Below are 22,768 nucleotides of genomic sequence, written 5' to 3' on the forward strand. Positions count from 1 at the left end.
CCAGTGAGCATAGTCGACTATATATATTGGATCGGGATGCACGCCGCAGCGATTATTATATATATTGAAGCGGGCTGCACGCCGCAGTGATTATTATTATTATTACTATGAGCTAATTATTGAGCCGGAGTGCTGAGAGTGAGTACTGTGTGACGAGAGCTGAGTCACGAGTGACTGAGAGGCTTGCCCGAGGGGCTATACTTATGAGTGATATCTTGCCCGAGGGGCCTGTTTATGATAATTACTGTTTTCACTCTTCTTTTATACTAAGCCTCTATTGAAAAATGTTGAATAAATGATTTCAAAGACTTTGATTTAAACTGGAGATTTTACGAGTAAATTGACTATTGAACTGCAGATCTTTGACTTGATATTTCTGTTGAGATTTCCTGATATATGAATTTTTTAAATGCTCGTCACTTCACTCAGACTTTATGTACTTTAGTTACTTATTGGGTTGGCGTACTCACATTACTCGCTGCACCTTGTGTGCAGATCCAGGTGCTCGTGCATCAGAGTGAGGGCTTCCAGCACTCTCAGAGTATTTCCGGAGATCGCAAGGTAGCTGCACGGCGTTTGCAGCCCTGCTTTCCTTCTTCCTATCTTAGTATTCTGTTATTTCAGACTTATGATGTATTATTCAGTCAGTTTTTGAGTTGTATTTAGAGGCTCTTGACTAGTGACACCGGATTTGTTGGGCTGTATTGGTATTTTGTTCTGGCTTTCCGCATATTCTATTTTATTCATCTATTTCATATGACGAATTTGAGACTTATTCGATACTAGAAAAATGATCTTTTTTTATAAAAGATTTCGTTGTGGTAAATGTTTGGTTGGCTTGCCTAGTACTGTGATAGGCGCCATCACGACTGGGATATTTGGGGTCGTGACATGAAATTGCTAATTCTTAGAGCCTTATTAATATTCCTGTTGCATTTTCTTGATAATGATTTCATTACTTGCATAATATTTTATTTGAATGAGAAACTATTTCAATTTGATTCAAATATTTTATTTGGATGTTTATTTTTGTAAGAAGAAGAAGCTCCAAAGCATGTCTAAACGGATTAATTCAAAACCGAACTTAAAATATCTAAGCCAATCCGAGCTTATTTGAATTGTGGTAATTTCTTCAATTTGAAAATCAAATCCAGACAACAATTTTAATATTTAACTTGCAGGGTGGAGAGAGAGAAGTAGAAACGAGAAAGAACAATTAGTAGTACATTAGAAATGAATGACGAAACAAAAGTGATCAATTTGAAAGCTTAGTGATTTACATTGTCAAAGTGCAATTATAACCATCTTGCCTATTCTTAAGAGTACATCAATGTATGAGCTATAAACAAGAATTGCATTAATCAAATAGAGAAAAAAAACCTACTAACAAGAGAGATTAACACACAACCAATAGGAGTCACAAAAGATTAACAATCACAGCCAGATGTCTCATCTGATTTTAACATGTTGCATAGTAGACCATTCTCTGTTTCGATTGCTTCCTCATATTTTAACAAGATGCAACCCCACCCCACCCCACCCCCCACCCCAAACAACCCAAAGACAGTAAAATGCAGGATTTATGCGGTAATACACGAATTCCAGCAAAGGAAGCAACGAATAAGAAACTAATACACACCTCGAGAAACTGTTTTGTTTGCATCATGTTTATCAAATCAAAACATACCCCCCTCCTTGGCCCGGGGGGGAATAAACAAAGCTGGTGAATTTCACCCATCTAACTAGAAATAAACTTTATTAGGAGTCACGGAAATATTACAATGCATCATACATGCACTTACAGGCATGACATACGTGCCCCTCTACAAGAAAGTCGTTACCTTTCTATATTTCAAATACATGCTTGTTTCCCAGATGTAGGAACATTCTATACTGTGCTTAAATGCGTGACCTTGAAGCTGAAGATGTAGAAGCAGGTGCACTCTGCAGCACAAGAAATAATACTAATAAGTAATGATTTTAACATATGTACACAACACAACAGCAAGCAATCCGAGTTAAAATGCACACAATTGCCAGCAGTCAGTGGCAACTTTTTGTTCCAGGTCGACCACATATCGATGAGGTTGAGCAATAGTGGCAGTGCAACAGCTAACATTACCTCTCGTCCTCTTCTTACTTCGTTCTCCTCCAAAGAACATGACTAACACCCTTTATTTTCTTTGATTTGGCAACAATGGGAGCTCAGACTGATGATTATTTTTATCAGACACTTACGATAATCTGATTACCAAAGTCATCAATAATTGGAATTCAACTGTATATGCATATTAATTTTTTTTAATCGGTTGTATGTGATAATATTTCAAAATTAATAGACACAATGACCAAACTTGAAGCTAAGGTACAACGGACAGCTAGAAAGATCTTAAAATGAATCATGGAGATGAGATCAGTTCTTACCAAGGGGATGCCCTTTGTCGCTCTCTCTTCCAAGAACCTTGAGGGCTTGAAGAAATTACCATATAGTTCTGACCACTTCTTGAGACTTCTATATATATGGCCCGCTCCAACAGTGTCAGCCCAGAAAACAATACCACCTCTGCCAAAAACAGAATCATCGTCAAAATCATATTGTAGAAATATGTTTAAATTTTGATAGAGATAATATTAACAGATACGAAATGTTAGCACAATTGCTAGAAAACCCAGTCATGATTTCTCATCTTTAAGTGTCAAGAGTTAAGGATAAATTAAAGCTATTTTATGTTTTAAGTAGACTGCCCAATCTTCCATCACTTCCACCCTACCTAACCCCCCCCCCCCCCCCCTTTTTCGTAATTATCTTCATGTCTCTTGGTTAACAGTTCTATCTACTCTCATTGTATTGAAAGCTTTATGAAGATTTCATGTTTAGCTCCCACTGTCTACACCTCTGAATAGTAATCAGTTAGCACAAGTTTCAATAAGTAATTGGACTTTAATATGGAGAGTAACATATGACTGCTGGTTTCCAGCAGAGCATAGACAACTAACCGGTAAGATGGGAAACTCATTCCAAGGACGGATGCGACATCAAGGTCAGATGCTCGGACTACTATCCCCTCATCCAAAACACGACATGCCTCATTTACAACTGGAAAGAGTATCATCTCAACAATTTCTTGGTCAGTGACAGATATTGGCTGCAAGAAAATTCCAAAACTTTTTCTCATATAAGTTGAAACAACAGGACCCTCTCAACTAATAGTCAAGTCCTCAATTCTTTAAACCCTTTTTCTTAGATAGAGATACCTTTCCTCCAGGCATTATGTTGGTGAGCCTTCTTGATTCCTCAATAATCGGAAGCACCGTAAAATCAGGTCTTGGCTTCCTTCCCTTTTCGTAAATGTAGTATCCTTTTCCATTATTTTTACCTGCAAACCTGTGTCAATGGTGGAAAGCAAGACCTCTGAACCAGCAACCCAAAGGATAAAAAATGCAACATTACCATTTCGACCACTTTTTATAAGAAGGTCGATCAGCGGAGACTTAAATGTTCGATCAGAAAAAGCTGACCCAAATTCTTTCCCTACAGCAACAGCCACTCCATATCCTGTTAAATCCTGAAGCCTGCAAGATGTTAAAGCAAGTACCCAAGCATGCCATGTGAGCCAACAAACACCAGTTAATACAGTGTCTAATAAAAAAATGTTGTTTTCCCTCTGTCTTCCTTCTTAATTTCTAAGCAAGCAAATGCAGTATACCATAGCATTCATCAAATTCCAACCAAACTAAAGGGATGGGAGACAATGCACTTGGGCTCTAACATATAATAGAATGTATGTGCTGCTCTCTCTAATTTTTCTTGTGTTTTGTGGTAGCATCGGAAAAACTGTTTTCGAACATACTCTTAATCTTACATAAGACAGTAAATGCCTCAACAATTCAAAGAATCTGCAATCCTTTTTACTACTTTGATGTATAGACAACTAGATTTGAACAAAATCATCACTTATATTCTGTCAAAGGATGCATTTGAGAATTTCTATCATCTAGAGCATTTTATATGAGGTTGTATGACTAAGTACGAAGTTTTAAGAAAGAAAGAAGACTTTTGACTCATAAGATAAATGTATATAACCTACAAGAAATACCTTAAAATCTTGTGGTATTCATCATGCCATGTCATTCTCATAGGAGCATGACATTAAAGGTAAAATGGGGATGTGCAAATTAAAGCACTTCCAAATATGTAAAAAGATGTCAATCTTTTTTAAACAAACCAAAAGGAACGGAGAGAGCAATCATCCTAAAGCTGTTATAAGCTAAACAAACAATGAAGAATAGCATCTGCAGAGACAAATTGCCCAGTTTGTATTTATGTGTTCTCTTGCATGAAAATTATAACCACATTAAATAAGGAAGAGAATTACTGGAATGGACCCATAGGGAGACCAAAGTTGGTGATTTGCGCATCAATCCTGTAGACATCCACTCCTAGATTGGCCAGAATATGTGCGCCCTGGGCGTAGGGAAAGAAGGTCCTATTGACAGCAAAGCCAGTACAATTTCCCACCACAACAGGCACTTTCTTAATTGCCTTGCCAACAGCCATAAGGTCAAGAATTGCTTGCACAGATGTCTTCTCTGTTCGTACTATCTCCAGCAGAGGCATAATGTGAGCAGGACTGACCACGGCAAAAACCAAGTTAGCAGTTGGAACAGAAAAAGATGCTCCCATAGTAATTGCCTGCAGCTCTATCTCAAGGATTTGTTACATAACTTAAACATAAGAATTACCCTCTTCTAAAAGGATCACTTACGTTACTATTCATGTTGCTGCATTCAGACACAGCAATATGCTTCCTGGGTGTCAGTGTAAGTTAGCTTTTACTTTTAAAAATCCCTTAAGCGCAATAAATAAAGAGAAAGGCAGGTATAATATATGTGATAACATTCTTGTCCTTTCAAGCTAGTTTCACGAGCAAGTATAAAATATCGCATTTTGTTTCACATTGTTCTATTTTATTTTTTGAAATTGCATGTACATCATATTCTTTAAGTGGTCACGTTTCCCTCAGATTAATAACTACTATACAAAACTTTGCCATGCATGACTTTGTACCTGAAAAAGTGGGCCCCTATAATCCTATCCTTGGATCTGGTATTTTCTCCAATAACATTGAGGTCGATAGTGGATGTGTTACTTGCCAAAATACAATGTGGAGGGCACACCTTCTCAATTTCACTGAATATTTTCTGTTTTAGCGGAATGTTTTCAATTACAGCCTGCAAACAAGATGAGGCCGCCAGAGTTGCAGCAAATTAAGTATGGAAAATTCTGATCATCAACATTGTTCCAGTAGTAGGGTGAAAAAGAAGCCTAGTGAAGAAGAAATGAGAAAAGAGGAAACAATTATGTGAACATTTAACAGCCAAACATAAGTACAGAAACTCACCTCTATGACCACATCCACATCCTTAAAATCTGAGTAACCCAATGCACCTTTAACCATTGAAAGGGCTTTATCTGCTTTGCCCTGTGGCAATTTCTTTCTAGCTACCAGTCCACGGACATTTTCTGTAATATAAGATACGTCCCCATAAGTTTCTACATTTCAGGACAACTAAAGGACTGTAAGAAAATAAACTGGTCAAGACCACCATGATTTTGCAATCCTCACCGTCACTGACTAAATGACTAGAAATAAGTAAGTTAACTGTAGTCAAAGAGTGTATCAACAACCTTCAATAGCTTTCATCCCCTTCTGAAGATACTCAGAATTAATTTCCTTGAGTACAACAAATGTGTTGCTAAGAGCAAGAGCTGTAGCTATTCCTGAACCCATTAAACCTCCACCAATTACAGCAACTTTCTTGACCGTCCTAGGTTTGAGACCAATATCAGTGACGGTGGGTACCTGCCCAATAAAAAATCAAAAGGTCATCCAGAAAGAAGAAAGTATTGATTGATTCAAAGGGAGTGCGGACATCTAACTGCATATTTCAAAAAGTTAGAAGTCCAGAGAGGATCAGAACAAAAAGAATACAAAACTAATGAGAATGGTATATATATAAACAAGTAACTGCACAAGTTCATTACATTAAAGAGAACCACACTCTATGTCACCATGTGAAATCATACTGATAACAAACTTTACAAATTAAGGCACACCATGAAAATCCATTCCATACGTTAAACCTCAAGAAGAGTCAACCCAACTAAATTAGCAAAAGAAAAGAATCAGCAAACCCCAGCTTAGTTCACTCATTGTAATTGTTCTTTATAGAGACTTTGCACGTAAGCAGATAGTTTTGCATGCCACGGCTAATGCGTTAATCTCTTGAACACGAGATTACTAATAGATAAGAACTTTTTTGATAATTGGCGTTCAAGTTTACAGTTTAATAATAAATAGCAATTTCAAGAAAATGAGTCAAAGCAAAAGCAGTTAACTAAAGGATAAGTAAGACCGAGAAGGTGCATAAGTTGTAGTCATCCCAGCAATTCTCTTATTCATTCTTTGCCTGCTCAAATAAAGATGCTTACGAAGAACGACAACCTTCAAGCTAGCATCACAAAATCATAGTGTAGATTCATACCCTTCATAGTTCAGGATTTGCCGTATCATACCTTTGATGTTGCCCGTTGGGCAAAAAATACATGAACAAGACCCTTGGATGTATCTGACAACACAAGGTCCTTAAATACTTTAGCTTCCTGCAAAACATCCAAAAAGAGTTGTTATGCCATCTCGTACATGGTGTAAAGAAAAAACTAGCTAGATGTCTTCATAACCCCCTTTTCCAATTATTAGGACCTACACAAAAATGTAACTGGACCATCCACATTTTCTGCAGAGAAACGTGTTTACAATGCAATAATATAGTTGACCGAGAAATAATACCTTGAGAACACCATGATATCCTCCATGGATGATTCCATCTTCAACTACGTCAATGCATGCCAAATGCTGAGGCATATTCTTAACTGTCTGTTTCACTTGTTGCCTAGCCACCTTCAACGCTTCACGCGCTTCAGAAAGGGAACCAATTTTGTCTGTCTTGTGAAGGGAACGCATCCAAGGCTTTCGCCTTTCAGCAATATCGAGTGCCCACTGTCTAGATACTTTTAACAACTCTGATGAAGGGGCAATAGCATCAATAAGACCAAGCTTCTTCCCTTCTTCCGACATTATTGGTTTAGATGTCTGCAAAAGTTGTTTATAATATATAATGCCATTACGATGATTCGCTTGATTGATTGACAAAATTTAAGTAAGAACAGAAGCAATCTAATTAATTGAGCACATATTGGAAACTAAAAAGAGATCACTGCCAGGATAAGCAGATAAACTTTAGAACCCATAGGTCAGAAAGTGACCAGAAGTTGAATAATGCTCACATCTAAGTAGGACATTACGTCATAATATTTCTGCCTTTTGTTTGTAAGTTGCTAAAATAAAGAGAATTCCAGTTATATCTAATGACAAGAATAACTGTAAACAGTTCTAGGCAACATGCTGCTCAGGACAGCATTGATTGCCCAACACTTTGGTAATAGCAGCATTGATTGCCCAACACTTACTTTGGTAATGAATCGATAGACCAAATAAATTACGGTTAAGGGCCTAAAATACCCCTCTACTATTAAAAATAAGCTACATGTACCCCGGTTTCACTTTTGTGTTATTATAGTCCCTGCCGTTTTACTTTTCTATTTAAAATACCCCTCAGTCGCTAGTTTATTAATAGGATATTAATAAATACACGTGTCACTATCCTATTGCTCTAAAATCACCCGCCTCATATCTCAATAAAATTAGCCGACCCAACCCTTAAGTTAGAGGGGCTCGAGTGGTTCGGGTTAAAAGGGTTGGGTCGGCTAATTTTGATGAGATATGGGGCGGGTGATTTTAGAGCAATAGGATAGTAACACGTGTATTTATTAATATCCTATTAATAAACTAACGGCCGAGGGGTATTTTAAATAGAAAAGTAAAACGGCAGGGACTATAATAACACAAAAGTGAAACGGGGGTACATATAGTTTATATTTAATAGTAGAGGGGTATTTTAGGCCCTTGACCGAATATATTAACCTGAGGATCTAAACAGTTCAGAACCCGGAAAAAAAAAACTAGTCACAAGTAGGGGTGGCAAACGGGCGGGTCGGATCGAATATGGGACGGGTCGAAAACTGGTTATGGAAAAACGGATACATTATCCGACCCGACCCATATTTAGTATGGCTAAAAAAACGGATTAACCGGCGGATAATATGGGAAACCATATTATCCATGGCTTCTTGAATATGATCACTTTCGCGAGAATTCCTAGTATCCCAAACTTGAGGAACCCCCAATTTGAGGCTTTATAAATGTAAAAGTTAAACCCATTAGTTACCCATTTTCTAAATGGATAAATATGGTTCTTATCCATATTTGACCCGTTTTTAAAAAGTTCATAATCCGACCCATTTTTTAGTGGATAATATGGGTGGTTAATTGTTTTCTTTTAACCATTTTGCCACCAATAGTCACAAGTTTCAGCTAGTTTACTGATACGAAGATAAATGACTTACCATCATCATTTCGACAGCTTTAGACAACCCTATAAGCCTCGGAAGACGTTGTGTACCTTAAGAAGAAACATTGTCTCTGTGCTTAGTCAGTTGGTAATGGATATAATTCAAAACCTACAATCAAGTGCAATGAGCAGTATGTGGCAGAATTACCTCCAAAGCCAGGCATGACTCCGAGACTGAGCTCTGGCAACCCCAGTTGTGCTCGTGGTGCAGCAATTCGTGCATGGCATCCCTGCCAAAAGCGTACACTACTTAATTGACATACCAAGAAAAGAGTTATATAGACAGCACAAGCTACAGAGATCACAAACCAATGCCAATTCCAGGCCGCCTCCTAGTGCAAGTCCTTCTATGGCAGCAACTGCAGGCTTCTTACCATCTAAAATTAAAAAAGACAACAGGATTGACAGATTTGTAAATAACATTTGACTACAGAATGATACAGAGAAGCACCAAGAGAAGTAAAGAGAGATTTAAAGATCTGAAATCAGGATTTAAACAGTGTCAACTACCTTCCATTATGTTCACCACAAGATCAACAGAAACATCAGGCATTTGAGAAATATCTCCTGCAAGATTTAATCCAACTCCATTTTTTCAACACGGATGTCCATTGAGACACAACCTTACTCTACGAAGATGAGATTAAAGTAATCCTACCAGTCCCATGAACCTTCTGAAAAACATTGATATCAAAACCGCCAGAAAATCTCCCTCCATTTCCTGAATAAAAATACAGAGAACATAAAAATGAGATGCAACGGAAGACTCACATAAACAATTAAGCAAAGCGCACAAATCAATCAACTGCGTCTCAATAAAACTTGAACCCCTATATCGGATTTTTCATAAGCGGCATCACAATTAATCGGTCGAGGGTGACTCATAGAAGTTGGGGGATGACGAGAGAGATGGGAAGCCGAGTAAAGTAGCAGCAAGCCAACACATCAAAAAAATATTAAAAAAATGCTTTCTTTTTTTGCCATTTTTTCAATCTCGGCAGGATTAACATTAAAATTATTAACCAAATTCACCCAACGTAGGAAGAAACTTATAAAATCGTAGTTGCTCATGGCTATAGCCATCTCTGCCCCTTGCGTCAATCCCACGAGTCAAGGAATTTTTCTGAATTGTGGGTTTAAAAATTAATATTCTTATCACTTCTTCAATATAGAATAGTCTGTCTATTGGTTTGTTCAGTGTATTTTAGAGCTAGCGTCGGCAGTTCGAATACTTTTTATTAGCGAAAAGTGCTAGAGAAAGTGAAAATGCAGGTGGGTCGAATCGAACCTCCAACTTTTGCTAGGAAATTAGACACTCGACCAATGCATTAAGAACTGCATTTGGCAAGTAGTGTCACTTTATTTCCATTATATATTATTTGCTTTTCACATATAATCTACCATAAATGAATTAAATAAAATTTTGCCACGAAGTTGCGTCACGTGACACCACTTGGGCCTACATGCATCCTCCCCTGCCCTATATGATTGATCAAACTACAACTAAATTAAACTAACCGCCAACCTCCTTTATCCAGGCAGGCCTTGGTCCGTCTAATACAAAACTCGCCATAGGTGGAGTTAAGGAAAACACCAAATGTACCAAAAAAATTAAACTCAAATAAATCCATAAAGCACACAAGGATGTGGCCTATTGGTCAATGAAGTAGACTGAGAACCATGAGCACGTTCAATCACAATTGAAGCAAAGAAACACTAGGTAATTTCTTCCTATCTGCCTAAGCTTGGTACCCAGAGTTACCTAGAACCTCTGTTGGTGGGAGGTAGCAGGCACCAAGTGGAATAGTCAAGGTGCACGTAAGCTGGCCTAAACACCAGCGTTATCAAATAAATAAATAAATCCATAAAGTATCCCATAAAGCAACAGATCACTAACACTTCGCTTCACCACATTCTTTAGAAAGTGAAATTTCACTTATAGACGAAATAAATCATCTCAATTCCTGAATCCTAGTCGTAGAACACAGAAGATCCGGCTGAATTACAAGCAACCACCTAATTACCGAACGGTATAGAGAGCTAACCAGTCAAAACAATAGCTTTAACATCGTTTCTCATCGTCGCTTCAGTCCACTTCTCTTTCAATCCAGCGATAACTGAAACCACAAATACACAAAGTTCGAATCAAAATCCAATACAAACACATGAAGTGAAATCGAAATAAGTATAAAGGGATAAGCTTACTGGGAATAGCAAGAGCGTTCACCGGAGGATTAAAGATGGTGATGACGGCCACGCCATCGCTTCCCACCTCCATCGTCACCTTAACTCCGCCCATTTCCCACTTCTTTCAACTGGAAAAGAAAAAATATAGTATTGCAATCACAAAGAATTAAGAGGAAGGCAATTTAAATAAGAAAGTTTGATAGTGGTGGTATATCTTTGTTATAGGTGCGCGCGGAGAAAGAAAATATGTACACGGTGTTAGTTCTACTTTTTAAATTAAAAAAAAAAAACAAAATTTTACTTTGGAAAGTAACATACAGAAGAATTTCCAGTGGGAACTGAAAAGTTGATAAAGCACTAACCGAATGAAGGCAAGAGAAATTATTAATATTAATTAGAAGACTAATTTTGCCCAAGTCGTCGGTTGGGACTTATTTTAATCGTGCGTCACGTTTTGTGCGAGGCAAAAGCAGTAAAGAGACCTTTTTTTGTTAAGGTAAGGATAGGATGTTTTATATGCGTTCCGAACCTAAATGTTGCCTTTTATTACAGGGAAAATCTCACTTTATACCCATTGATTTCAAATACTATTTACCCTTTAATATTCAGGCTGAAATTATTTACTTTTCCTACCCATACGGTCCAAACTATTTACCCGGCCCATGCATTAGCTTATTCCCCTCATTCAATGCTTCAGTTAACGCTATTTCACCCGGTCATTTCTTTCATTTCAAAAATCCCATAATGCCTTTTCTGAAATTAATAAAATAAAATCATACTGTCCCCCGTCTGTTCTTTTCCTTTTTCTGTTTCAGTTTAAAATGGGAGATTTCTCTATTAGGAACCAATCAACAGGTGAGCGTTGCTGTTGATTACGAGCCTAAGATAAGAATAAGAGTCTTAATTTCTTTGTGTCTTAATACTTTTCCCTTACAGGCTTCTGTGAAGGCGGTTGTGCTGTTATAGTGGATTCTGGAACATCATTACTTGCTGGTCCAATTGTATGATTTACTTTGTTTGGATTATTGCAGAAGTTGTAGACCTTTCGACTATCTAGTTATCCCTCGTGTCCACTGGTAACAAAAAGGAATTGCATTGTACCAAATACCAATTATTCCACCATATAACTTTCTCGCATAAGCTTATAGAAAAACTAATTTCCTGGCAAAGATATCAAAGCTAGAGTGCTAGATTTCTATAAAGAACTCGGGAGGGAAAGACGTGAGGAAGTATTGCCTCTGCTTTTTGATCTATTAGTCCTGCGATGAATTTCCAACTATTTTGTGCTTTTTTGAAGATTTCTTGTTTTATTCAAAGTGGGTGCTGTTAAATATTGTGTTCATACTGAAATTTGATAGCATTTTGAGCTAATTTGAGGTGATTGAGATCGAAATTTTCAGCTAAAAATCGAAGAAGAACACAGCTACAATATACCGCTATGGTATACAATATGTTGTAGGAGTATATAGCTATACTGCAACAGTATACTATTATAGTATACAATATATTGCAACGGTATATTTGTAATAATTGAAGAAGAACACAGTTACCTAACAGTATACCGTACAGTATACAATATACTATAGGAGTATATAGTTATACTGCAACAGTATACTATCATAGTTTACAGTATACTGTTATAGTATACTGTAATAATGTGCAATATACTGTAATAGTATACAATATACCATAATAATATACTTATTACCCGTAAATTCACTTGCAGTTTCCCCTATAATTTGCTCTAAGCTTTTACCCAGCGTGAGGGGCAAATTGAAAATGCAAATTTTTTTTTCGTGTTGATTTATTCTATGACTTGAATTCCAAGACTTCTGACTTCTGCAAAATATTAATCTGCCATTGGAGGACCTTGAAGCTTTGAAACTCATAAATTGGGTTTGTTGAGTTTGTGGTTATTTTAAAACTCAAAACAAGAATTTTTTTTAACTCTTTGCGTATAATTGTATACCCTGTTGGTATAGCTATAGACTATACTGGTATCATATGTTAGTTAATATTTTTTGGTTGTATTAGCTATATTTAATTGGTACACAATTTGATTTTTCTTTAGTAATAATATGAAAAAAAAGAATAATAAAAATGAAAACAGTAAATGAAATTAGATTATGAAGAGAGAGAATATAATTAAAAAAAGTTAAATGAAAATAGAAAAGGAAAAAAGAATAAAAATAAGAAGAAAACGAGAAAAAAGAAAAGGAAAAAAAAAGAAAAAGAAAAAAGAAAAGAAGCATAGAAATAAAAAAGAATTAGAGAATAAAGAAAAAATTCCCCACAAAAACTACTATGGGTAGGAAATGTAATTAGTTTGATGGGAGAAAAACAAATGGTAAACAAGGGTAAATAGTTTTATTTTTGTGGGTAACTGTGTCATTCTCCCTTTTATCAAAATAAGTGGGAAGAAAAAGGATGAGTACAATGTTATATATAGTGCATAATACATACGCTATACTGAATATTTCAAACTTAATACATGCGCTATACTCAATATATAGCGCATGTATGCGCTATGCAGAACTTAAATTAGTAAACATGATTTATAATATTCTTGGTTATTGGGTTCATCGTAGCATTCTTCAAAACTATATTGATTTTCGTCCTACGAATGGTGATGAGAACAAATGACTATCAGTATTATGTTATAAAATAAATATCCGAATAACCAACATAAACTTGAATATTAATTTGCAAGTGGCCCAACATGGCTTCAAAATCGCACGTTTCCCACAAAAACACCTACGGACCTCATCACGTCCAGACATATGTATTGCCGGAACTTGAAATTTTATGAAAAATAAGATTATTTGATTTTAAGCTGTGAGGATTCGCAAAGAATAAAGTAACATGTTCGCGGTTTTTAAAGGTTAGAATGTGTGGTTTTAGGTTGCATAACGCATATTGCACATGCGTCATGTTGAACTAGCAAAGGAATCATTACGGTACAAGTGTGTACATGCCTTTTCAGGTTGATAAGACAAGGCGTGCATTTAATTTTTAGTATTTTCCCGAACTGCTGCATAACGCATATTGTACATGCGCCATGTTGAACTAGTAAAGGAATTATTACGATACAAGTGCGTACAGACTTTTTCAGGTCGATAAGACAAGGCGTGCATTTAATTTGTACTATTTTTCTGAACTTTTGCATAACGCATATTGCACATTCTCCATGTTGAACTAGTAAAGGAATCATTAAGTTACAAGTGCGTACAGGCCTTTTCAGGTTGATAAGACAATGTGTATGTTTAATAGCGCATCTTGTACATACGTCATGTTGAACTACCTCTACTTTCGTTCTTTTTAAGTAGAACCAAATTTTTCTTTCCAGATATTCATTTAACCAAGCCTTTCCAAAATGCCACTTACATTTAATAAATGGTATAAGAAGAGGCAAAAGGGTTAAGGTAGCTCAAAAGATCCACATGGTACGGGTCAGAACACAATCGATCCCTCTCTTAAAAATAATATGCTAGGTTGCTATACTGATTTGGTGGATGATAAGTGGTATGGTATTTTACATCCCTTAGAAAATAAACCCATCAATATACATATAGATCTAAAAATTACAAGGCACATTATTGAGGGGGGGGGGGGGGGCGTATTCTACAAAGCCTGAAGGTGTGCGAATTTGGGGTAAAAATCTATAGTAGGTTCCCCTTATACTCAAAAATGTGAGATTATGAAGTATTATGTCGTTGGCATGGGCTAGCTGTTCCATAAACATTATTTGCAACGTTCCAAACTTCCATACATATAGATGAACCAGAAGTTATGCAGTATTTGATGAAGGAGATCTTAGAGATGGAAAAGGCACTAGCCGTTCATGATGCATTGGAGGATCTTAACTACCTCCAAGGGACTGAAGATCAGCATTGAGGTTTATTAGAGAATGAAAAATTGCATAAAGATCTTTATTATCCCGTTTTTCCAACAGTTGTGGAGTGGGAGGGCCTACCAAACTATATACCACAGACGTTGGACATTGTAGTGTCGTATTGTTGTAGAAACCAAGCAAGTGGTCTTATTGATGATATGAAATACGAGAAATGTATGATAATTGGGGGCTAGATTATGATGCCCTAGGTCTGGATGGATACGAACAAGATGGTGATGAAGATGATGAAGAAAATGACAATGAAGACCCCGACGAAAGTAACGATGAATTAGTGCCTGACAGTGACGATAATGACGAATGAAAATATTTCAAATTTTTTAATTTTTTGTTTAGTTTGCTATTGAATATTCAATGCTAAGTGTCAAGTAGAGTTAAAATGATTGTAAATACATTTTTATTTCATTGATATTGCAAACACACTATTACTGACACTTATTCCTACTAACTATACTGCTAAAAACTAATAATATGCTTGATAATTGACAATGTTGGATGAACTGCCACCAGGAGCTGAATTGCCATCGCGTCCCAAACCGACTGTAGTACATTTATGGTGATCGTGTCCTTTTTGGGAACACAGTCCATATTTACGTGCATATATGGTATCCCTAATATTCATTTGGTTCCGTATCCGCGTTCTTTTTTGCACTCTCCTATGACGGAAAAATGCCATGTTACAAACTAGTGCAAATGGTTGTGGCGGACAATAAGACTCAAATCTCAATGGCTGGAAGTGCTCGCTATAGATGTTTGCGTATGCAGCCACACTATGTTCTTTGCTAACATACCTGGTCGCTGCAAATCAGTATGTTGAAAGCACTTCATGGCATGCGGGCATGGTAAGTTGTAACGATCCAACCAGTCGTTTTGTGTATTTGAGCACCATTTCCCCTTTTGATGCTTCCCGTATGTGTATTTATAGTTTTATAACTTACGGGGATGGTTAGTTTTATTTTGGGGAAGTTTTGGAATGATTTGGATGTCTTAGTTCTTGGTTTAGAAGCTTAAGATGCAAATATTGACCGAAGTTTGACTTTGGTAAAAACGACTCCGGAACGGTATTTTGATGGTTTTGATAGGTACATAATGTGATTTTTGTACTTGGGCGTATGTCCAAAATTGAATTTGGAGGTCCCTAGGTTGATTTGACTTGTTTTGCCGAAAGTTGGCAATTTGAATGTTTAGAAATTCCTTAGGTTTGACCGTAGGTTAATTTTATGGCTATCGGATTCAGATTTTTATTTTGGGACTTGGAATAGGTCTATTTTGGTATTTGGAATTGTCTACAAAATTTGGTGTCATTCCGAGTTGGTTTGCTAGGAATCAGACACTTGGTTGTGATCCTAGTGATTATTGAGCTCAACGTGAAATTTCAAGCGTTTTGATGTCCGATTCGTGGTTTCGGATGTTATTTTTGTGTATTCATCACGCGAGAAAGTTCGTATGATATTTTTTTGACTTGTGTGGATGTTGATATGGAGGCTCGAGGGCTCGAGTGAGTTTCGGACGTGTTTTTTGGTTTGAACTCATTCCAGGTTACCGGTATGCTAATGCTTCAGTTATCGCAATTGCGAGCACCAGCATCACAATTGCGAAGTTGGCAGGGGGTCTCAGGTATCGCATTTGCGACACCTTGATCGCAATTGCGAAGGGTGGCTTTTGTTTGGTATCTCGCATTTGCGACCATCTGGCCGCATTTGCAAAGGGGACAAACTTCGTATTTGCGAAGTTAGTGTCGCATTTGCAAAATTTCCCTGGGTTGTCAGGGCGCCGCATTTGCGAGGTAGTGTCCGCATTTGCAAGGGTTCGCATTGCGGCTTCTTCACCTAAACAAAAGGGTTGGAAAATGAGTCTTAGCTTCATTTATCATATTTTAGAACCCTAGACTCGGTAGGAGGCGATTTTGAGGAGGGATTTTCACGTACAACTATTGGGTAAGTGATTTTGATGAATTTTTAATTATATTACATGATTATTTATGATATTTAACATATAATCCATGGATTTTGTATATTTTAAAAAATAAAAATTTGATATTTGAGAGTCTAATTGGACTCGGCTTTGTAAACAAAATACATATATGGACTCGTAGGGTTATGAGTAGTCGAGATCTACCCTTAGACTCGAGTTTTGATCGGACTGGCCCGGGGTTGGCTTTTGTTGGATTTTGAAGAATTGTGTAAAAATCTTTGCTTTATTAATCGAATTTGATTTTTCTTACATTGTTTGATGATATTAAGTCATTTTTGTGTTAGATTTGAGCCGTGCAGAGGTAAATTTTAAGGGAAAAGCCATTTTTGAGTGTTGATTTGGTCTATTGATATAAGTATCTTGCCTAACCTTATGATTGAGACTAATTGCACTATTTGAATATGTGGAAGATGTGTTCATGAGGTGACGAGTGTGTACACGAGCTCATATGTGAAAATTGATCGGTTTAGACTCTTAGGTTACTTATAAGCATCTAAATGAATTTTGTTATTATTTTTTCTATCTTTTGTTGTCAAGTTTTTTCTTATATGCTTTAATTGAAGTTGTTATTACATGTTCTATCTTTCCTTGGCGAGTTTACCCTTATATCCTTTAATTGAATTTGTTACTACATGTTCTGTCTTTCATTGTCGACTTTACCCTTATATGTATTTAATTAAAATTGTTATTACATGTCATGTCTTTCCTTGGCGAGTTTATTCTTATACATTTAATTGAAGTTGTAGTTATTGAGAGCTATTCACATATTATAATTGAAGTTGTTGTTTTATGGAGTATCTTTCATTGTTGAGTTATTTTCCGTTTCATTTGTTATCATTTAGATTATTGTAAACATTATGGTTGAGTGGAAGGCTATGTGTTATGGTGATATTGGTATTGTTGTTTTGGCAATATTGTGATATATGGGCACGTGTGGTGCGACTTGATTGTTGTGTTGTGATGAGATGCGCATGCGGCGGTATAAGGGTGGTGATATTGATGCGCATGCGGCGAGATAACGGGATTTATGCGCATGTTGCTAGTAAGGAAAATTACTTCATTTGAAGCACACGCAGCGAGATAAGGGGCTAAAGTGCGTGAAGCTATTTCGGAAAAAAAAAATTAAAATAAATGCAAGGCTCACGCGGCGATATAAGAAAGATTGTGATTGTGACTTGTGAAATGTGAATATGAGGTGTGGTACATCGGGGTGATTCTTATTGTACATTTTATGTTGGAACGACTTGTTGATTTGAACAATTAGTTTTCCTTAATCCATTTCACTTGTTTTTTGACTGTATTTGATCATTCATTATTTTTATCATATGTTCACTTTTTGTTGTCATTTATTGCTTTTACTTCCGTTGTTAGCCTCATATTGTCATTCTGCTTTGTTGTCATTTATTGCTTTTACTTCCCGTTGTTAGATTATATTTAGTAAGTGTCTTGACCTGACCTCATCACTACTCCAACGAGGTTAGTCTTGATACTTACTAGGTACCGTTGTGTTGTACTCATACATTTTTGCACATTTTTGTGCAGATCCCCATGTACCTCTGCCTGTGCCAGACGCTAGTGAGCTGCTTCAGACTTCGCGGAGACTTCAAGGTATACATGCGTGACGCTCGCAGGCCTTGGAGTCACCTTATAGTGATCATATGCTACTGTTTCTTTTGTTTCCGAACAATATTGTAATAGAGATACCTAGTGTATTTCAGTAGAGCTTATGGCTCTGTTTTGGGATTGTATGACTGTGGTTCCGATTTGGTTTTATTATGTTATTTATCAGTTTAAATTAACATCTTAGTCGTTAATTCTGCTAAATTCTCAATGTGTGTTAGGCTTACCTAGTCTAGAGACTAGGTGTCATCATGATTCCTAAGGTGGGATTTTGGGGTTGTGACACAAGTGATAAATCGTCCATTTACCACATGAACATAATCGCGTGCTCTCATTGATGGTGTGGGTATTGTTACCCCTGCCTCGTTGCAAATTTGTGCGAACTTCAAAAATATTTCGATCATTACAATATTGCAAATATGTACGCCACTATGACCGCTTCCTATAACACTCAAACTATTGCATCGGTTTTGGCATAACTTGAACACCCCTTTCGAATAAGGAGGATGCACTGCGGAATCTATCAACGAACCTCTCCGCCAGTTGCTTGAATGACATCCGCACCATGCCAGTGACTGGCAATCCACGGGCTGACTTCAACAACCCATTGAAAGACTTGAGATATTTATAGTCAAAACTTCCCATCTTCTGCCACCATCCTTATGTAAAGTCCAATTCTCAATCTCAAGATCTATCAACCAAAGATAAGCTCTGCCACGACCCAAAAATTCACCTAGTCTTGATGGCATCTAACCCAACCCGCTAGGTAAGCCAAACAATAGTCAACCCAACTTTAATAAAAATAATAAGAAATCAATAAGTGAAATAACTGAATTTCAATATAATAATCCAAGGATTGGTAGTACAAGTCATGATCCACTAAGACTTAAATAAATGCTGGTATGAAAATAAATACAACATCTATTTGGAATATACATAAACGGATTATAAATCTAAAACTACCAAGGAGAAGTGGTAGCTATATCTGGAAAGCAGGTACATCTTCAATGCCAGCTTCCGCCATTCATAACAACTCATCTCCAAGATCTGCACGCAAGGTGCAGAATGTAGTATGAGTACAATCGACCTCATGTACTCAGCAAGTATCATAACTAACCTCGGCGAGGTAATATAAGCAAGAATTATAAATGATCCTTGCCAATCACCTGTACAGTTCATAATTCCAAAAAGTGCAGAATAATAATATGATCAAGTCATGAATCATGGATAAAATCATCTTGGTGCACACAGTAGCTCAACATACTCTGCTCTGTCAACTATCCAACATATAAAGAGGATATGAAAATAAATCAGGTAAACAACCAAGGAAATTGAAAGTAAAGATGAAATACAATAACCAAAACAAAAACTGGACCGCTACTTCCTCAGAGATACCACAACCAAACCAAACCAACTAATTAGACTTTTCCCAAACGTCCTCCTCGTAAGGCCCCGAAAAAACTTACGAAGTAATTAGGTATTCGTGTGNAATACGGTTTAGAAAACATGCCTATAAGATCCAACTCGTCCGTTTAATGAATTATTACTGCTTTGCCATTTTTGAATCAGTAATAGACATCATGCTCATAGGGTATCATCAATGCATACTTAGGCAAGCCTTAGGTAATAACGATAAAATTGAAACCGTCTATGTTTAATTAGCAACTGCTACAACCAGCAGGCAGGCCTGATTCGGACTTCTTATCTGAGTTATTTAATAAGTTGGTCTGCTTCAACAATTGAATCTCCCCTTGCCTTAGTACTTTAGATTCAGACCCTGACTGTGTTTAACTCATGATATTTATGTGCTTTGCTTGAGGAGGTATACATGAGCCTTTTGTTGTTTACATGTTTCCCCCTTATGTGCGGTCCTATGTGTTTTTGTATGTCGCCTTAGCTTTTTCACCTTTTGAAACCTAAAAGTCAGCCTAATATCCCTCCCCTTTAGGAATAGTAGTCCTAAGTTCCTCCGGGACTGATAGGAATGGGACAGGTAATAGCATGCAATAGTGGTCGAGACCAATCCGCGCTTTAATACCTCGACGGGGTGGGAAGGGTAGATATGGATATGATGACCGGTGCGCTAATACCACGTGTCGCCCCTCTTATGAGGAGTGATTACTGGGTATTGCATTGATGTGATCAATATTATAAATAAAACTAGGACCCCCTTTCTTTTTCATTTGCCACTTCTTTTCAAAATCCGCCTTTTAATAATTGCTCTTTCGAACTTTTTTGTGTATTTAAAATCCCCTCTTGTTTGAGCCCTGTTTGTTTACTTGTTAATTGCACAATTCACAAAAACTATCTCGCCGGGAACCACACTAGTGGATCCTGAGGGGTGCCTAACACCTTCCCCTTCGGATAATTTCAAGCCCTTACCCTATATTTGGTTATCAAACAAACTTAGTAGTGAACCTTGTAGGTGTCCTAATGCACCCTAAATCATTAGGTGGATACTCTTCAAATACAAAACCCAGTTCCCAAAAGGAATGAGTTGTCCAATGCCCAAAATGTCATAAACCCGATTTTCCGATGCAAAGAGGGGAAAAAGGGGGCGCGACAATAAGTAATGTGGGGTCTAATGAGAAGCCTAAGTCTAAGTCAAGTTAGAAAATTACATAATAGGCTAAAATTCCAAATGAGGTCGCACAAATCCACACTTTGGACGAGCATATATAAATATATATAAGGTGTTATGTGATGAACAACATATCAAATGAAATATCTTCGAGTCTAGTTTCTAACGCTTCAAACCGTGCGTCATTTGGACATTCCTACACAAAGATATGATCAAATTACCAAAGGCTTGCAAAATGCAATCCCGTGGCAGATTCTGCGATCGCAGAATCATTATGCGGTCCGCATAATGATCTGCGACCGCAAAAATGGTCGTAAAATGGACCAGTGTAGCCCATTTCGAGGCACCAATTTTGTGGTGCATTATGCGACCCGCATACCAATTGTGCGGTCCATTATGCGACCGCAAACCCGAGTTCGGAGGGTTAATTTTCCTATTTTCATAACCCGACCCCATTTTGATAAATAGACTTTGGGGCTTCATTTGGGGCGATATTTTGATGATTTTAGATAGAGGTAAGAGAATTTTAGAGAGAGAAGGAGGGAGCCCAACATTCTAACCATTCAATCTTTCATCAATCTTCAAGAATCAAGGAAACCAACCATTAATTTCGAGTTTGGGGGGATAAGATGGGTTATTGAGGTATGATTCTTGGGTGCAATAGTATTATGAATACATGCATGTACAAATTAGGTTTGTGGGAAGATGTTGAACACAAATAAGTAAAGATTGGGTTGGTGAATGAAGGAAATCTTGTAGAAGAGCTTTGAAATCAAGATGCACAACTAGTGTTTGATAAAATGCTCAAATGAGCTAAAACCATGAATATCTCCCTAATTTGTGTTCGATTTTGTTATGTCTCAAAGTAGATTTGGATTGCTAGAATTTCCGGAACGTTGTAGTAACACAAGGAAAGCTTAAACAAGGTATGTTGGCTAAACTTTCTCTCTTAGAATCGAATTCCATAAATGTTTTCATAAGTTCAAGTATGGTTGGCTCAAAGTTCATAAATCTTATATTTCGGGTTATTACCCAAAAATATGACTATTCCGAAATGAGCCTTATGAATAAAGATATATATATATATATATATATATATATATATATATATATATATATATATATATATATATATATATATATATATATATATATATATATATTCTAAGTATGAGTTGCGTATTAAAACGTTATGGATTTGAGTCATGTTTCAAATAAAGGCTAGTATGTCAAATTGTATGAGAAAACTCGATATGGTTGATACTCCTAATTGATCTTATGTGTACCAAATGTATTTGACTAATTGTGTCTAGTTGTTGGTAATCTATAAAGATGTTTGAAATGAATTTGGGAAAATGAGTGTGGCCAATGTGCCGAGAACTTGAGTTATAATTGTGCCTGTTGATGTCTATGACATGAGAAAATGTGAACAGATTATGAAATGAGGCATGACTTTACTTTCCGTAAATGACTTCTAAAATAAAGTGGCCTAAAGTCTTTGTACTCAATTTATGCCCATAAGTGGCCGTTCGAGATAATGATTTGCCTTATAAGTACCTCTAATGTGATCCGAGTTGTTACATACTCCGATGTTGAAATTGTATATTGTCGTGATGGGAAAGGAGTAATTCAAGAATAATTGGTGTAATTGCTTGTTTATGACTTTGATGTGTATTTCTATTATGGTTTGGTGTGTCCCCTCCTTTGGGAAGAATCCTTTGTGTTTAAAGTTCCATTGCTAATGAACTTGAGGTGTATGATTTCTGAACTACTCTATATGCCCATGATTCATGTTTCCTCTCATGTGTACTTGACATCTTGAATTGAATGGCTTATTGTTGAAGTTTATATTGATGTGAAATAAGTGGAAAGAACTCGAATTATGAAATGCGCCCAAGTGCCAAGTATGATGTAATGATTGTGGCCCCAAGTGCTGATGAATTGATATGTGTGATATAAACTTG

The 22,768-nt window shown here is 36.8% G+C and overlaps 1 protein-coding gene across 2 annotated transcripts; it reads right to left on the reverse strand.

The window, feature by feature from the left end:
- LOC109234185 (peroxisomal fatty acid beta-oxidation multifunctional protein AIM1-like) lies at positions 1,600-11,055 on the reverse strand. Of its 2 annotated transcripts, XM_019400067.1 has the most exons (19): positions 11,038-11,055; positions 10,738-10,847; positions 10,578-10,649; positions 9,191-9,253; positions 9,043-9,099; positions 8,842-8,909; positions 8,681-8,762; positions 8,528-8,583; positions 6,852-7,154; positions 6,578-6,664; positions 5,690-5,864; positions 5,403-5,524; positions 5,069-5,232; positions 4,377-4,631; positions 3,452-3,573; positions 3,256-3,377; positions 2,998-3,146; positions 2,425-2,563; positions 1,600-1,944 (listed from the first exon to the last, which is right to left on the reverse strand). In XM_019400067.1, exons 2-19 carry the CDS (start codon positions 10,829-10,831, stop codon positions 1,900-1,902), a joined length of 2,175 nt encoding a protein of 724 aa, XP_019255612.1. In that variant the 5' UTR covers positions 10,832-10,847; positions 11,038-11,055; the 3' UTR covers positions 1,600-1,899. The 2 variants fall into 2 exon arrangements, with proteins under 2 accessions (XP_019255612.1, XP_019255611.1); XM_019400066.1 differs by lacking the exon at positions 11,038-11,055 and having other exon boundaries at positions 10,738-10,969.

The sequence above is a fragment of the Nicotiana attenuata genome, chromosome 11, assembly GCF_001879085.1.
Source record: "Nicotiana attenuata strain UT chromosome 11, NIATTr2, whole genome shotgun sequence".
In the NCBI taxonomy this organism is placed as follows: domain Eukaryota; kingdom Viridiplantae; phylum Streptophyta; class Magnoliopsida; order Solanales; family Solanaceae; genus Nicotiana; species Nicotiana attenuata.

Excerpts from the sequence above, each read along its gene's own strand:
- LOC109234185 (XM_019400067.1), bottom strand. The coding sequence starts at position 10,831 with ATGGGCGGAGTTAAGGTGACGATGGAGGTGGGAAGCGATGGCGTGGCC. Across the intron at positions 6,665-6,851 it reads GATATCATGGTGTTCTCAAG|GAAGCTAAAGTATTTAAGGA; the intron begins GTATTATTTCTC and ends GATGTTTTGCAG. Across the intron at positions 5,865-6,577 it reads CCCAACGGGCAACATCAAAG|GTACCCACCGTCACTGATAT; the intron begins GTATGATACGGC and ends TTTATTGGGCAG.